Source organism: Polistes dominula, unplaced genomic scaffold (assembly GCF_049000335.1).
Source record: "Polistes dominula isolate Pdom_NZ unplaced genomic scaffold, Pdom_raw_medaka contig_75, whole genome shotgun sequence".
NCBI classification, from domain to species: domain Eukaryota; kingdom Metazoa; phylum Arthropoda; class Insecta; order Hymenoptera; family Vespidae; genus Polistes; species Polistes dominula.
The window spans coordinates 2,287,575-2,306,126 of NW_028301003.1; the positions used below are offsets into that span (position 1 = coordinate 2,287,575).

The 18,552-nt window shown below is 26.1% G+C and overlaps 1 protein-coding gene across 5 annotated transcripts in view; it reads left to right on the forward strand.

Moving 5' to 3' along the window:
• The window catches only part of LOC107067262 (transducin beta-like protein 2), a 70,110-nt gene that overhangs the window by 40,559 nt on the left and 10,999 nt on the right, over positions 1-18,552 (forward strand). For 3 of the 5 annotated variants that reach the window (XM_089174011.1, XM_089174010.1, XM_015322600.2), the window contains 2 exons: positions 9,146-9,364; positions 14,764-17,402. In XM_089174011.1, the coding sequence (XP_089030137.1) occupies positions 9,146-9,364; positions 14,764-16,832 (2,288 nt within the window). In that variant the 3' untranslated portion in view covers positions 16,833-17,402. Of the gene's footprint in view, positions 1-9,145; positions 9,365-14,763; positions 17,404-18,552 lie in introns of those variants that run through there. The other 2 variants (XM_015322601.2, XM_015322603.2) reach the window with 2 other exon arrangements.

Sequence of the window (18,552 nt, forward strand, 5' to 3'; positions counted from 1 at the left end):
GAATTTTTTTGTCATGATTCTATACAATCCAATAAAATTAATATGAAAAATATATTATTTACATATTTAGTTTTTGTTGTCATGATTCTATACAATGTAATAAAGTCAAAACAACAACATACTTCACAATAAAGGTTGTAAAATACTTGTTAGTATATAAAATTGATCAAAATTTATTTACAAACTAACCTATTTACTATTATTGTAATACTACAATTAACTATTATAATTAATTAATTAATATTAATATAAAAGTTAATAAATATCACAATATTCATTTCTCTTGGTAGACATTAACGATACTTATAGTTAAATTCTTAATACTTTATATCATTATTCTGAATCGTTTTATAAATATGAATTCAATTACAATTGTTTTGTATGAAAATTTCGGATGTATAAATAAACAATTGTTTTACAGACCAATACGAGAAAACAGAAAAATATCCTAACAAAATAGACATTTAATATTTACTATAATATACAATACTACTGTATATTTCATACTTTTATATATATATATATATATCTCAGAAAGTGGATTTTAGTTATTTTAATAATTTTAAAATCTTTTTTGTCCTTTGTTGAGAATGTTGAAATGTGAAATGTGAAATGTGAAAATTTATATAACTATTTTTAATTTATTTTCCTTCTTCTCTTTTTTTTTAAATTTTTATTTCTTTTAATTTTTCTATTTGATTTTCATTTATTTTTTTTTTTTGCTATTTCATTTATCTTTTTGGTTTCGTTTTCAATAACATATTATTTAAAATCTTCGTGATAAAGACGATACAATAATAAATCCATTGATGTGGCGACATTTTCTATTTGCCAATTTTTCTAAAATGTCGTTGTTGTTGATGTTGATGTTAAATATTTAATCAAATCACTTCATAAGACATTAACAACTTTGCAAAACCATTTTTTGGTCAAATTTTCGAATAAATTAAAGAATAATTTATGCATGTTGAGAATGTGGTTAAAAAAATTTCTATGTTATTTTACAATTTTTAATTTATTCTCCTTTTTTGATGCATCCTCCTCATTTTTATAATTTTAATTTCTATTAATTTTTCTTTAGAATTTTCGTTTGTGATTTTTATTTCTTTTATTTTTTTTTCTGTATTCTCTATTACATCCCCATTAAAACCGTCGTGGTAAAGCCGGTACAATAACAAATTTATAAATGTGGCAGCATCCTCAACGGAGGAGTGGACTCCCGATTGAATCTCCCGTTTTTAAAAGTATTTGGCCAAATCTTGAATTTTATATCAGTACGGTAAATCGCTTTTGTAAAGTAATAATAATGATGTATCAATTACATTATAATGTATAATTTTTAAAATCCTCAAATCATTCTCCAAACCATGACCGATCAAAATGGTCTCAGCATATAATATTTTCAATAATTTCGAAAGTCATGGTAGCATTCTTGATATTTTTACTCATTGATTTGGCCAGATCTGTCGGTAAGGTTTTGTCAATTTTTACTCACGAATAAAAAACTATTTGACCGCGGACTTTGATTTACGTAGAGATCCTGTAGGAGGGACGCGCCATGTAGCAAGGCTCCTTCAGTTTTGTTTTTCTGGTTATTATTTTTGTTGTTCGCCTTAACCTTTTTTTCATTGGAAAGCTTTTTTTTTTTTGTTGCGAACCTGGCGATAACTTTTATAACACTTTTTTTTAATTTACGTATCAGAAAACATTTTATCTTCGAATCTGTGCTCGAATAACTCAGAGACCCTGTAGGAGGGACGCGCCATGTAGCAAGGCTCCTTCAGTTTTGTTTTTCTGCTTATTATTTTTGTTGTTCGCCTTAACCTTTTTTTCATTCGAAAGCTTTTTTTTTTTTTTGTTGCGATAACTTTTATAATACTTTTTTTTAATTTACGTATCAGAAAACATTTTATCTTCGAATCTGTGCTCGAATAACTTAGAGACCCTATAGGAGGGACGCGCCATGTAGCAAGGCTCCTTCAGTTTTGTTTTTCTGGTTATTATTTTTGTTGTTCGCCTTAACCTTTTTTTCATTCGAAAGCTTTTTTTTTTTGTTGCGAACCTGGCGATAACTTTTATAACACTTTTTTTTAATTTACGTATCAGAAAACATTTTATCTTCGAATCTGTGCTCGAATAACTCAGAGACCCTGTAGGAGGGACGCGCCATGTAGCAAGGCTCCTTCAGTTTTGTTTTTCTGCTTATTATTTTTGTTGTTCGCCTTAACCTTTTTTTCATTCGAAAGCTTTTTTTTTTTTTTTGTTGCGATAACTTTTATAATACTTTTTTTTAATTTACGTATCAGAAAACATTTCATCTTCGAATCTGTGCTCGAATAACTCAGAGACCCTGTAGGAGGGACGCGCCATGTAGCAAGGCTCCTTCAGTTTTGTTTTTCTGGTTATTATTTTTGTTGTTCGCCTTAACCTTTTTTTCATTCGAAAGCTTTTTTTTTTTTTTTGTTGCGATAACATTTATAACATTTTTTTTAAATTTAAGTATCGGAAAACATTTCATCTTCGAATCTGTGCTCGAATAACTCGGTTTTATAAACGCGATTTTATCCGTTTTTTCCGAGGACTGTCCCACATTTGTTTTTTTTTTTTGTATTCTTGCTTCTCTTTACAAAATTCTACTGACTTCTCTTGCCACACCGACGTATTTGTAAGATTATTCATCTTTGAAGTTTTCCAAACACTAAACTTCCCTTAATGGTTTGGTCATATAGCATCTTCTAAGTCTTATCAAATAATTTCATCGACTGTCTACCTCTGTTAAATATTTACTTCTGTAATTAACAAACAATGTACATAAAATAACAAATTAAATCTTAGTAAAATTTCTACATTTTATTTTATTTTATTTTATTTTTTGGTTTATTTTTTTATATCAACTCGAGTTATTCAACTATTTTAATTTTACTATATATATATAATTAATTAATATTATAATAACACTTTTAATAACACTCAATAGTTTTACATTTTAACTTATTTAAAATGAAGAACACATATGACAAAAGCATGAAAAAAAAAAAGAAGAAAAACAAAAAAAAAAAGAACAAAAGAAAAGTTGAGGTTAGAAAAAAAATATCTTCTTATATGTCGAGTTAAATATAATGAAAATGATAGAAAAAACATTGTACATACCTTTTACAATTCTTCATTGAGATTAAACTGATTAGTTTAATGTTTCATGATGTTATGTTTAGGACATCTTGTTCTTTTTTAAAGGAGACAACTTTAAAGAGACAATTTTTAACCTAAAACAACGTTTTAAGATCTGTACTTGAATATATCTACTTCATAAAAGTGAACGTATTCAACTTTTTGGATTACAGTCCCTATTTATCTCTTTATTTTTCTCTTTGCCTTTCTTTTTTTCTTTTCTCGAAGAACTTTTTTTTTTTTGAACAGGAGATATTCATATTCACTGATACACAATTTGTATTCTCACTATGTAAAGGAATATTATTGTTTCTTACAAGATTTTCTTATTAACTGAACTTCTTACCTCATAACCATTCCTATTTATAGTATCTTCTTGGCACTAATCTACCAATAACAAGATACCTACTGTATATCTTGAAAAAAAAAAGGTAGAAAAACCTTCAAATGTTATTACCTTTTCCCAATCATGTGAAAGTTTACTACTTCTATCTATTATTCACTCAATTATGGTTGGTTCAAATGAAACCCCTACTCTTATCCCTACTTCTAACGTTTTTGTTTTAACCTTAATTGTGTAACCTAACATATTAACCTAAGATTTAATGTTTTTATTTCTATCTCTTTTCAACTTTCTTATACTGGCCCAAATGAAAACCCCTATTCCTGTCAATTCTATTTCTGTTACATTTTTATTTTTAATAACCTAATTATTTTAACTTAACAATAATTATAATATAGACTATTAACATTAATTTCATTTAATCAAAATCTATTACTCATTTATTTATAATTATCAGATAGTGATAATAATAATAATTATTATAAAATTAATTACACAGAGGGGAGGGTAGTAGACCCTTACAAGATACCGGTATTAGAAGTATCCCCTGTTTGGATACTCTTTATGTTCTTATACTTTTCTACTATTCACAGTTTCTAATATCCACTTTTCTCCTCCTACATCCGCCATTTTTAATTCTGGAACCATCATGTGTCGGATGATGATAAACAATCTGTATTTCTTATCAAATCCCGATGAATTTTTTTTTAAACGTTTTTATCCTTTTTATAAATATTACAAAGTTCGAAAAATTCTTTTTTTCAATTATTAATTTATTTCAATTTAAACAAAAAATTACAAATATAAATTTTCAAGCGTCATATCAAAAATGTTCCCATCAATTCTTTAAAATTTCGTTAATTTATTTTTTCCATTAAACGATATATCCTGTAGTTACAGTATGTACGAGAAAAACCAATTTATTTCCCATCCATTAGAATTTTTATTAAAAAAAAAAGGAAACTGAGTTTCAGGTAGCAGTTTGAATGTCACAGCAGGACGTCAATTAGGGGGGAATTAGGGGGAAGAAAATTCTTTAGGAACTCACTATTTAAGAAAATTTTACTTTCCGAATTTGGAAAATAAAGTGAATCTGTGTATCTGTGTGTATGTGTAGGAATATATACAGTACGTATGTAAACCTTGCATCAAGGGTTCTGTCAGAGATTTGACAACTACGTATTGATGCAATAGGAAATTTCCATGCAAGATGAAAAGAAAAATTCTTTATCTACGTTACGAAATAAATAAAAAGATTCTTAGGAGAAATTTTTTCTGTATATAAAAATATCAAAAATACGGATAGACCTGTAAAAAAGAAAATAATGTCAGAATCCGTATATTTATGGTTTTATTAGGGGGAGTGAGTTTGGATCAAATATCAAATACTTTTGTCTACGTTAGAAAAATAAAATAAAAATTCACGTACATGTAAAAGAATTTTCTACAGGTAGTAAAATAAGATACACATACACACATATATGAATAAAGGAAATTTTTGTTAGAATTTGAAAGTTTTCGACGTATACATATTTTGGAATGGTTACATGGAAAGCAAATAGTTTCCCCTGTTATAAAATCAAATGAAAATTACGAAGGAAAGTATTTTTGATGAATAGAAAAATAAAATAGGAAAATAAAAATGAAAATACAGTAGTGCCGTTTTGGTAGTTTCGATTGATGTCATTGTTCTCTTAGGGTAGGTTAAAACAAGTATTTCTGAGGACATTTCCTGTCCTTTTATATACGTATAATATTTTGAAATAAAGGGACGAGTATTTGGATGTTAGGTTTGAAATAATTTTAAAGAATTTGACAGCTGTAACAATCTGATTTAGAATTTAAAGATTTATGGCATGCATTAAAAAAAAAAGGGGGGTTTACATCGAAAGAAAAAAGTTTTTAATACGTTACAAAGTAAAATAAAAATTTACGAATGAAAGTATTTTTTACAGACAGTAAAATAAAACACGTATATAAAAAGATATTAATATTCCGACGGAAAAATTCTAAATGCTAGAATATTTACATTGAAATTAAATATTTTCAACAGCAAAGAAAAAATTATCAAAAATAAGCGTTAAAAATCAAAAATTACTAATATTTATTTTCTATTGTAAGATTTCTTTACGAATTATTATTTTATAGTTATCATATGTTTATTAAAATTGTTTTTTTCAAAAAAATAAAAATCAAGTAAAATATTCATAAAAATGTTCATTATATTTAATAACAAAAAATTCGTATAGAAACAAAAGAAAAAAATTAAAAAAAAATATCCCGTAAATATGGCCGCGTATGTTGAAGTTTACTTTTCATTGTGGGAGGCAGAGGGGAGGGAGTAGACCCTAACAAAATACCGGTATTAGAAATATCCTCTATTCGGATACTGTATTATGTTCTTATCCTTTTCTACCATCCACAATTTCTAAAATCCACTTTTTTCCTCCTACATCCGCCATGTTTAATTTTGGAATCATCTTGTGTCGGATAATGATAAAATCCGGATAAATAATATTAAATAATTATTTAAAAAATGATATCAAATTTTTATACAATTATGAATAATTTATTCTCCCTTCGTTATTATTTTTTATAATAAAAAAACGTTAAAAAATATTTATCCAATGATATGACGTAGTTAGAATTTTAATTCCTACAAAAAATACTCTGGCGCTGGAGGAGCGATTGAAAGGTTTTCATTGGTCAATTTGAAAAACACCTGTTACGGTCTCATTCAAATGAGATGCCTCTTGTTTTTTACTTTAATTTTCCTTTTTTTTAATAAAATTTATATCAAATTAATATCCAATCATAAATTAACCTTTTTTTTACCTATGATGGTAAAAAAAAGATTAAAAAACATTTGCGTAATGGTGGAACTAAGGTTAAGTCTTAGTCCCGCCAAAAAGAGATGGCGTTGTTGTAAAGGACGTTGGAACGTTTTCATTGGTTAATTCTGAAGTCCTTTAAATCCATTTTTTGGGGATGAAAGGTCGCTGCTAGTAAAAACTTTAATATAACAGCAACCGTTGCAGAGTACACACGTAGACTGTCAAATTTTGTGAAATTTTATTTTATTCATACAAATTTGTATCTTTTTTTATGTGTAACGTTTTATTATCGTTCATATACAATGTCGAGTGATTCTAATGCTGTAGAAAAATCCCTGATAAAGGATAGTCGTAAGTAATATTCAATTTATTATTAACATTTGCATTAATAATAAATATTATATATTTATTGAAAAATAAACTGTAGTAACAATTTCATGTGACTTGGAATGTGTCATGGTATCAGTTAAAAGTAAAATATAATTTTTTTTTCTTTATTTATTGTTAATCATTTTTCGTATTTCTTTTTTTTCTACATATATATTCGATTCAATTTACATTTAAATTGTTAATATATTATTTAATAATTTAATAGTTGTTTTTTTTTTGTACACTTGTGTTCGTGACACGGGAATAAGTCAAAAAGGCGGTTAAGAGTAAAATATAATTTTTTTTTATTTATCGTTAATCATTCGTCGAATTTTGTTTTACATATATGTATATATTTGTTTTAATTTACAGTTAAATTGTTAATATATAATTTAATAATTCAACGGTTATTTTTTTTTTTGACTTTTTGTAGTACGCTCATGTTAAATGGTATTTAAAATCAATTTGACACTTTATACTTTGACTTCGTTTATTCACAATAATTATATAATATTTAAACTAACAATTAAATTATTATATTGTTTAAACAAATGAGAAAAAAAGAGAAATATTTATGATTTAACAATATTTTCATATTTCAAGCATTTTTCTGTTTAACGTTGTCATTGAAAGTAGTAAATTATTTGTCTTCAATCTAACTATTCCAGAATTTAGAATTTTTACCGTCGGAATATTAATATTTTTTTATATACGTGTCTTATTTTACTGTCTGTAAAAAATACTTTCATTCGTAAAATTTTTATTTTACTTTATATAAAAACTTTTTTCTTTCGATGTAAACCCCCCTTTTTTTTAATGCATGCCATAAATCTTTAAATTCTAAATCAGATTATTACGGCTATCAAATTCTTTAAATTTATTTCAAACCTAACATAAAAATACTCGTCCCTTTATTTTAAAATATTATACGTATATAAAAGGACAGGAAATGTCCTCAGAAATACTTGTTTTAACCTAACCTAAGAGAACAATGACATCAATCGAAACTACCGAAACGGCACTACTGTATTTTCATTTTTATTTTCCTATTTTATTTTTCTATTCATCAAAAATACTTTCCTTCGTAATTTTCATTTGATTTTATAACAGGGGAAACTATTTGCTTTCCATGTAACCATTCCAAAATATGTATACGTCGAAAACTTTCAAATTCTAACAAAAATTTCCTTTATTCATATATGTGTGTATGTGTATCTTTTTTTACTACCTGTAGAAAATTCTTTTACATGTACGTGAATTTTTATTTTATTTTTCTAACGTAGACAAAAGTATTTGATATTTGATCCAAACTCATTCCCCCTAATAAAACCATAAATATACGGATTCTGACATTATTTTCTTTTTTACAGGTCTATCCGTATTTTTGATATTTTTATATACAGAAAAAATTTCTCCTAAGAATCTTTTTGTTTATTTCATAACGTAGATAAAGAATTTTTCTTTTCATCTTGCATGGAAATTTCCTATTGAATCAATACGTAGTTGTCAAATCTCTGACAGAACCCTTGATGCAAGGTTTACATACGTACTGTATATATTCCTACACATACACACAGATACACAGATACACTTTATTTTCAAAATTCGGAAAGTAAAATTTTCTCAAATAGTGAGTTCCTAAAGAATTTTCTTCCCCCTAATTCTCCCCTAATTGACGTCCTGCTGTGACATTCAAACTGCTACCTGAAACTCAGTTTCCTTTTTTTTTTAATAAAAATTCTAATGGATGGGAAATAAATGGGTTTTTCTCGTACATACTGTAACTAAAGGATTTATCGTTTAATGGAAAAAATAAATTTACGAAATTTTAAAGAATTGATGGGAACATTTTTGATATGACGTTTGAAAATTTATATTTGTAATTTTTTGTTTAAATTGAAATAAATTAATAATTGCAAAAAAGAATTTTTCGAACTTTGTAATATTTATAAAAAGGATAAAAACGTTTAAAAAAAAATTCATCGGGATTTGATAAGAAATACAGATTGTTTATCATCATCCGACACAAGATGGTTCGAGAATTAAAAATGGCGGATGTAGGAGGAGAAAGGTGGATTTTAGAAACTGTGAATGGTAGAAAAGGATAAGAACATAATAGAGTATCCGAACAGTGGATATTTCTAAGACCGGTTTCCTGTTAGGGTCTACTCTCCTCCCCTCTGCCTCCCACAAAGAAAAGTAAACTTCAACATAGGCGGCCATATTTACGGGATATTTCTTTTTTCGCGTCTATACGAATTATTTTGATTCAATCATCTATAACGGGTGTTGAAAAATTAATTTCTATAAACTTACAAATATTCAATAAAATTAATATTATATACCGGGTTATGTAATAATAAATTTTCTCATAAATAATTCTAATATACAAATGATTTTTATTTTCTCGTTCCTTTTTTTTCTTTTACAGATCCTTATAATGAAAACATCCGTGAAGATGTTAATACACTTGATGGACCTTCGACGTCTGCCAACAATGTCAACAAGCGTATGAAAAGTAAAAAGCGTCGTGAGGTTCAACAAGAATTTTCTCATTCATGGCTTTCTGGTACTTTAAAGGGCCATACCAGTAACGTCTTTAATATGAGCTTTTCCAGCAACGGCAAACATCTTGCATCCTGTGCTGAAGGTATGAATCGTTCAATATTTTAATTATTGTCATTATGCTTATGTTCGTTTTTCAATTTTTATTTTTTATTTTTTTTTTTGTTATTTTTATTTTTTTTTTTTTCATTCATCAAAATAGTTTGTCCGAATTCGATTAAAAAAAAAATATATATATATATAAATAAATATTAAAATCATAAATTTAATAATAATAATAAATACACTAAATAAATACACTTAATTTTTTTAATAATAACAATAATAATAATAATAATAATGATAATGATAATGATAATGAATCGTTTAAATTAGTAATAATTAATTTTTAATTAGTTTTCCATATTTTTTTTTCTAATTTTTGCATTTTTTAATTTATTTGTTATATTTTTTTTTGTTTTTTTTTTTTAACTTCAAAAAGTAGGCAACGATGAACGCGAATGGAGGGGGGTCACGCTGACGAACGAGAACAATGGCGGGTTTTAGTATTTGCGGTAATGAACTTTCGAATTCCTAATTAATAATAATAATAATAAAAATAAAAATATAAATTTTGATTTTCATCGAATCGGACGAACGTATTAAATTTTGTTAATATTAAATAATTAAATTATTTCAATAATTTCCCTCTACGAATTATCCTCGATAAGTCGACAGTTGTTGTGTTGGATAAAAATTTAAAAAAAAAAAAAAAAAATAGAAAAAAAATACATAAAATAATTCGATGTTCTTTTGTCATCTCAACTTTTAAATTCGCAAAATTGTGAACGAAGGAAATTTATTTTTAAAAATTAATAATTAAAATAATTTTTTTCCTTTCAAATTTTTTCTTTTCAAATCAACGTAGTACAAAAAGTAATCAAAGTACAAACGTTATCTTGTACAACGTAGTAGTACAAAAAAAAAAGATTTAATATCGATGTTAATAATTATTTCAAAATATAAATTTTAAATTATTATTATTTATATACAAAATATTCATTATAAATAATTTATTCGTATTATTAATCATTTTATATACAGGGGTAGGTCACCACATTTTACCATCTAGATTTACGTTATTATTATTATGCGTAGCAGACAATGCTTTCACATGGAGTTGATGAATGGCTTTAAAAGGGGTTCATACTGATAATACGTTTTTTTTTGTGGGTGGACGTGTAAAGGACATACAAAGGTCATTAATGTTTTTTTAAACGGAATCACATATTTTTTATTGCATCATCTGATGCTCTTTCATATTATTTACAAAAAAGTATTAACCTATTTATGTAAAAAAAATTATTACTTTAGGAGATATTTTAATTTTTATGTCTATTTTCCAAAAAGGTTCAATGTGGCGATCATTTGCATCAGAACACTTTCTGAAACGAGAAATTAATGACTCATTAATGTTTCTTAATGTATCTGATGTTATTTTCTTGCATTCATTGACGATACGATCCCTCATATCGGCCATTGTAGTGGGAGGCTCAGCGTAAACTTTATTTTTTAAGTAGCCCCATAAGAAAAAGTCGAGGGGCGTTAGATCTGGTGATCTAACCGGAAAATGAATGGGCCCACTCCGTCCTATCCAACGATTTGGGAACATTTGATTTAATGTATCCCTTGCTATTCTTGAATAATGACCAGGTCAACCATCCTGTTTTATCCACATTATTTGTCGTTTATGCGATGATAAATAGTCTAAAAATGTCCGTAGAGTGTTTGATCAAAAATTTGCATATTTTGGTCCGGTTAGTGATCCTTTGATAAAGTATGGACCAATAAGTTTATCGCTGAGTATGCTCATCCAAACATTTACACTCCATCGATGTTGATTATCCATTTGTCTAAACCAATGAGAATTTTCCGTTGACCAATAATGAGCATTTCTTAAATTCATTGATTCATTTTTCATAAACGTTGCTTCGTCCGTGAACATAACATTGCTGAAAAAGTTGTCTCTTTGAGTGAGAGCCAAATTACAAAATTCTAAACGTTGATAACAGTCACTTGCGGTCAGTTCTTGAACCTTTGATACATGATATGAATGATATTTGTGCTTTGTAAATAGACATAAAAATTAAAATATCTCCTAAAGTAATAATTTTTTTTACATAAATAGGTTAATACTTTTTTGTAAATAATATGAAAGAGCATCAGATGGTGCAATAAAAAATATATGATTCCGCTTAAAAAAAACATTAATGAACTTCATATGTCCTTTACACGTCCACCTACAGAAAAAAACGTACTATCAGTATGAACCCCTTTTAAAGCCATTCAACTCCATGTGAAAGCATTGTCTGCTACGCGTAATAATAATAACGTAAATCTAGATGGTAAAATGTGCTGACCCACCCTGTATATATATATATAAATGTTAACGAAAAAAAATCGTGTTTGTTTTTTCAATTTTGCTTCAATCTTTTTTTGTTATTTTTTTTTTTTGGTTAGAAAAAAGATATTTATTTATAAATTTGTTAATGCATAAATTTAGAATTTAGATCTTCCTCGTAAGTTGTTCATCAATTTCTTCCAATTACCAATTTCATTTGTTTATTCTTTTTTCATTTTGTTAGCTAATTTTGATTATACATGCTTTTGTATTATTTAGATCATCATCAATATACATTTATATATGTACACACACAAACACACACACGTACATACACATAATTATTGCTTTAGAATCATCATATTTTCTCTAAAAAAAAAATAAAAAACAAATAATAATTTTCATTGTAATTTATTTTATAATATAAAATAATATAAACAATGAGTGAGAGATATTATTCCCGCCAAAAAAATAAGGAGGTGTAGGATAGCGACATCTATAGATCATTAACGTACGGACTGTTACGGTAATTCTAACGTAATTTTTGTCTTACAAAATTTGTGATAGGCACGTGTATGTTTATTGTTAGCTCATATTACAAAGCATACCATAACCTATAATTATTCTTATTTGTATTAATTTATATAATACATTAGTTTCTACCAATATATATATATATATATATATATATATATATATATATATATATATATATATTGCATATTAATTAGTCTGCGTCTCACCTTCTTCCTGCTAACATAAACCAAAGACAAATTAACTTTAATTAATTCACCCGTTGAAATTAGGGATTTTTTTTAATTTCGTAGGAATTGTTTTTAATTTGGTAAATTTTCAAAAAAAAAAAAAAAAAAAATAGAAAAAGACAACAAAACTCAAAAGAATAATTATTTGAATTAATTAATAATAATGAATTAATATAATAAAAATGTAATTTATTATTATTAATTATTAAAAATTAGGTTAATTTCAAAATCAGGATGATTGATTGATCAGTTTATCAAACAAAACACGCGTTTAGGTTTTCTATAGGAAACCATCAGAGGAAAGGAAACGGAGTGGGGGTAACAGAGATGATTTCATTCAGATGACGTAATGGTGTAACAATTATGTTGTAAATCGATGATTAAATCATTCCTTTAATTTTTTTTTTTTTTCTTTTTTTTCTGTACCCTTCCAACCACCCACCAATCCACCCCCACTCATCCACCTGCTTCATATTTTTTTACAAAACACACGTGACGGTTTATATATTTTGTTTGTTTGTTTGTTTTTTTTTTTTTTCAAAATAATTCTATATTTGTTTTCTACTTTGAATTGCAATTTTTCAACATAGGAAAATGCGATATCTATGATATGTATGTATGTGTGTGCGTGTATGTGTGCGTACGTAATATAAATAATTAGCGAATTTAAATGAATGAATAAAACGATATCGTTTCAATAGTTGAACTAATTTCGTATTCCATTTTTCGAATAAATATATTAACCGCAGCAACAATGTTTATTTATAAATAATAATTAAACATTAATTCGTATAAATTAATTAATGTTAATTAATAATTATTAAAAATAGTCAAAATTAGGATATTGGTCGAAGGAAAGTGATGGACAAATTAAGAAAAGTTTGCAATTTGTTATAGCTTTCTTTTTTTTTTTCTTTTTAATTTTTTTCCTTACACATATATATATATATATACATATGATTAATTCTTAAATTAATCCATTTGTTATTCTAATATTTAATTGATCAAATTAAAATTATTTTTCATGATAGAAAATAATAATATAAATTAATATATATATATATATATATATATATATATATATATATATATATATATTATAATTAAATATATATTTAAATATTTTATTTGAGTCACGTCGTTATTATTTCTTTTCTTGTTTGTCTAAAACCACGGTAATCAGATGTTACTATTTAATTAAGCTGATATATTATTTATTAATATAATAAATAATATAAATATATATATATATATATATATATATATATATATATATTAATAATTAAAAATATATAATATTTAATTATTTGATTTGGATCACGCAGTTATTATTTCTTCATTCGTATTCTCGTTTCTTATTTGTTAATGAGACCGTGACGTGTTTTGCTCTAATTAAATTGACCAAAAAAAAAAATGTTAAATAAAAAAAAAACTAGTCTCCTACTAGTGCGTTCAAAAAAAAAAAAATAAAAATAAAAACAGACATATATAAAATAACCTTGACTTTGAAATACTCGTTTTAGTCGGATAATGTTTAACATTTTTACGACCTGATTTTACTTTCTACTTTCTATATAAATCAAAACGGTATTTTCTTAGATGGTCACCGTTAAACGTAGAATTATTAGAAAATGTTAAAATAAAACTTTCACGTGTTTTGTTAAATAAAAATTAACGATGATTAAATTTATAGTTTTTTTTTTTTTTTTTTTTTTTTTTTAATTTTTTTTTAACTTTTTTCTCGTATTTATTTTTGATTAGTAAAACACACACACACACACACAAGAAAAAAAGTAACATCGTAATTATAATTTTTTTTTCTTTTTTCAAAATAAATTATTCTCAAATTAACCCATTTAATTATTTTTAATAATCAATTAAATAATCCAAAATTAAAAATAAATTTTTTATTCGCTATAAATAATATAAACTTAAAATAAATCAAAATTTTAACAATTAATCAATTATAAATATTAGAACAAAATTAAATCCATATTTGTTATTTTAAATAATCGATCGATCAAAACAAAAACTAAATTAACAAAACAAAAAACAAATAAATAAATAAATTAATTAATAAAAATTCGAACAAATATTAATGGGTTAAATTAGAATAATTTATAATAATAAAATAATAACATTGTTAACGAAAAAAAACAAAACAATTTATTAAAAATAAACAATATTGTTAAATCGTCGACTTAACTTGGAGATAAATCGTAGGGGGAAGGGAGAACATATGAATGATGATAATAATAATGAATAAAAAAAAAAAAAAAAAAAAACCACAAAAAAAAAATTGTATGTATGCTCATGTAAAATTTGTTTTTGTACATAAAGATCATTATAAGCGGCCACATGGGATACCGATGGCGATGATGACTCCTAAGGTAACACCGACAACGAGAACAATGTCGAGATTACCAATCTCACATTTATGCCCGCTTCTAACTAATCAACGTTATGTAAGCTTACCATCATATGTACCACCACCACCACCAGCACAACGAATCAACAGATGCAGTAACGTACCAAAAAATAAGGGATATCAGACATCGATGGGTTATCAACATCAACTACAACAACAACAATATTATAGTCGATCATATTATCAGAAGAAACGTGATCAACAATATTATCAACAGCAGCGAGAACAGCAATATTATCAACAAGAACAGAAATATAATCAAGAAGAAGAACCAGAAGAAGAAGAAGAAGGAAAAGTACAAGAAGACCAAGAGCAAGAACAGACACCGTTGTCTTCTTCAACAAGTACAGAACTAAGTACTTCAAAGAATTTGAAAAGAAAGTCTGCTAGTCCTTTATGGATACCACCACCACAACAACCAACAACAATAAAACCTACCAGTAATAATAATTCTGAATTGAAAGATGACTCAGTATACATACCGGAATATAAACAAAACGTATGTAATTTAAACCATTATCAGCAAGTAGCAAGAAATATATATTTCCATCAAGTGTACATGCAATTAATGTCAATAGAGCAATTGTTCATATCTGGTCGACCAATTATAAGTCTGAGAAGTGACGTTTTACCAAATTTTCGTTATATAGAATTGGCCAAACAATTGGCACAACAATTGGCGGAACAATTGGAAGTGGGAAAATTAACGACCGAACAATTGACAGCACAATTGGGTGAGATCAATGCAGGAGTTGTCGAGGATACTTCTTTGTACAAGAATGCAGTATTACCCTATTGGATGGAGGGTAGATATCCAAGCAAAGAGACGTATGGTTTTGTTGAAACCAAACGGAATGAGTTTATCATCAACGATACCATATTGGAATATGTATTGCGTACTTATGTGCATCATCCTCTTTATTTGATAGAAGCTGGTTATCCATGCGCATTAAATTTTGATGCTAGATTCAAGCAATTCATCAATAACCTACATAAACCGTTTAAGCCGAAAAATAAATTTAACATGATACAATCGGTTAATAATGTCAATACCGTTGCTAATAACAATTCTGAATCTGACACTACCGATAACGATGAACAACTGAGTCGTGATTGTGTTAGATCATCGTCATTTACTTCATCGTCTAGAAAAGATTATATTAATGAAACAACAACTAGACAAAGAAGTAGTTCGATATCAAATATGGTTGAATTTGATACTATTGAAACGAGATGTTCAATGTGCCTTAAAGGTTTTTACCTGTACCGTGCTAATGGTGACTTGGATAAGACAGAAGTATGCATTCATCATCCAGGTGAATTAATATTCCATAACAGAGACAAGGTTAAGACTTGGACCTGCTGCAAGAATCGTGCTAGTGTATTGGGTTGTAAGACTGAGACCTCTCATGTGTGGAAAAGCTATAAGAAAAATTTTACAAGCTCACAAATTGATTATGTACGCACCAAACCTTCTGAAGTACAATCTGAGAACCGTATCTATGGTATCTATGGAATTGACTGTGAAATGGTTACAACAGAAAAAGGATTAGAACTGGCCAGAGTTAGTCTGGTTAATATACATGGACATGTAGTCTATAATGAATATGTCATACCAAGTTGCAAAGTTATTGATCATAATACCAGATTTAGTGGCATTACACCTGATGATTTATCAAAAGCTACTAAAACTCTTAAAGTTGTTCAACAAGATTTATTGGGATTTATCAAAGCTGAGACTATACTCATTGGCCACGCACTTGAAAATGACCTTAAAGTCTTACGTATGATCCATTACACTTGCATTGATACTGCATTATTATTCAAGCATCCTGATGACTTGCCATTCAGACATAGTCTCAGAGTACTGAGCAAATCTTATTTAAATAGAATCATACAGAATGGTTCCCACAATTCTGTTGAAGACACCTTATCAGCGCTGGATTTAGTTTTATACAAATTAAGAACTGATGGATTCTGAATCATCTTCATTTCCATCCTCCAATAACCCAGTTAGATTTATATTGTAAAAAGAAAAAAAGCATTCGAAATTTATTATTCAAATTTGAGAGTGAAAAAGGAATTTATAATAGAGATAAGATTTATTGAAATGATTGAGAACAAACAAAATAAACAAATGTAATTTTATTATAATTACATTTGTTTGTTTTTTTTTTTTTTTTTTTTAAATAACATATTATTATTATATATTTTATTGTTTCTTTTTCTACTCTCAAATTATTATGAAGGATAATAAATTGTTGAAGTTTCTTTTTTCTTGTTTGGTCAGATTATAAACCCACATATGTAAGAAGAAGACAGTCCCCCATAACTTCATAGATTCTCTCTCTGTTTAATTAAAGTCAAAAACAAAATGTTTCATTGTGTTAACGCGAGGTTTTTTTTTTTTTTTAATATTGATCAGAAAAAATGTGTTATTTAAATGATAAGAAATGTTTTGTTATATGTTGTAGTATTTTCACATATATATATATGTATAGAAAAGAAAGTAATATCGATTAGGCAAAAATTTATATATATATATATATATATATATATATATATATATATATATATATAAAATATATATTCAGAATTTTAATGAAAACTGTGATACTTTTTATAATAGTAATAATTAATCTATAATAGTAATAGGATGAAATGGTAGGTCAGTTGTTGTTTTATTTTTTTTTTTATTTTATGTATTTTATCTATTCATTATTTTTTTAATTGTCATACATTTATGGTGGCACTGAGACAAAGAAAAAAAAGAAAAAGAAGAAAAAAAAACACTCCAATAGAATTTCATTTTCAATATAACTGACAAGAATTTCACGCCATTCAGTGTGAAATTTGCTACTTTCTTACTTTTATAATAATAGTAATAATAATAATAATAATGAATAATAGAAATATATCAAATATAATAGTTATATTGAACATGTACATTTTTTTTTTTTTAATAATAATCATTTGAAATAATAATAATAATAATAATACATAATACATAATATAATTCATCCATTAAGTGCCACCATAACTCATTTCAATAATTATTTTAATATATACAAAAAAAAACATGGTGTTCTCAGATTGTTAAATATTAAATTATTAAAATTATATTAAAAGAAATGGTAAATAGAATTTGTTTAATTTATAATCATGATATTATTGTAGTAATCACATTTTGACTATTGTTTAAATCATTTTATATGTAATCTTTTGTTTTTTTTTTTTTTTACTTCATTTTCATTTTGTTTTTTTCTTGTTTCATATATATTTGTTTTCTTATAATGATATATATAGGTATATAAATCATATCTGACATGAGACACCTTGTAAATATTTTTATATGTTACCATACATGTTTATACGATATATGTATGTATATATATATGTATACATATGTATTTTAAAAAGAAAGAAATAGAATTTAAATGGAATGTACTTAATAATCGTTAAAAATCTGAGTATATGCGTTATATCATTTTAAAACTGTAAATATTAATTTTAGGGGGAAAAAAATACAACACACGCAAACGCACACTTATAAACACTTGTTAGACACTGTTCAATAAACACACACGCACACACACATGTACACTACACAAACGTAAAGCTAAAAATTGTAAACTGCGTGTTTGTTTATTAAAACGTACTTTTCTAAGAAACCTTTGTTTTCCTTCTTTTCTTTTTTTTAT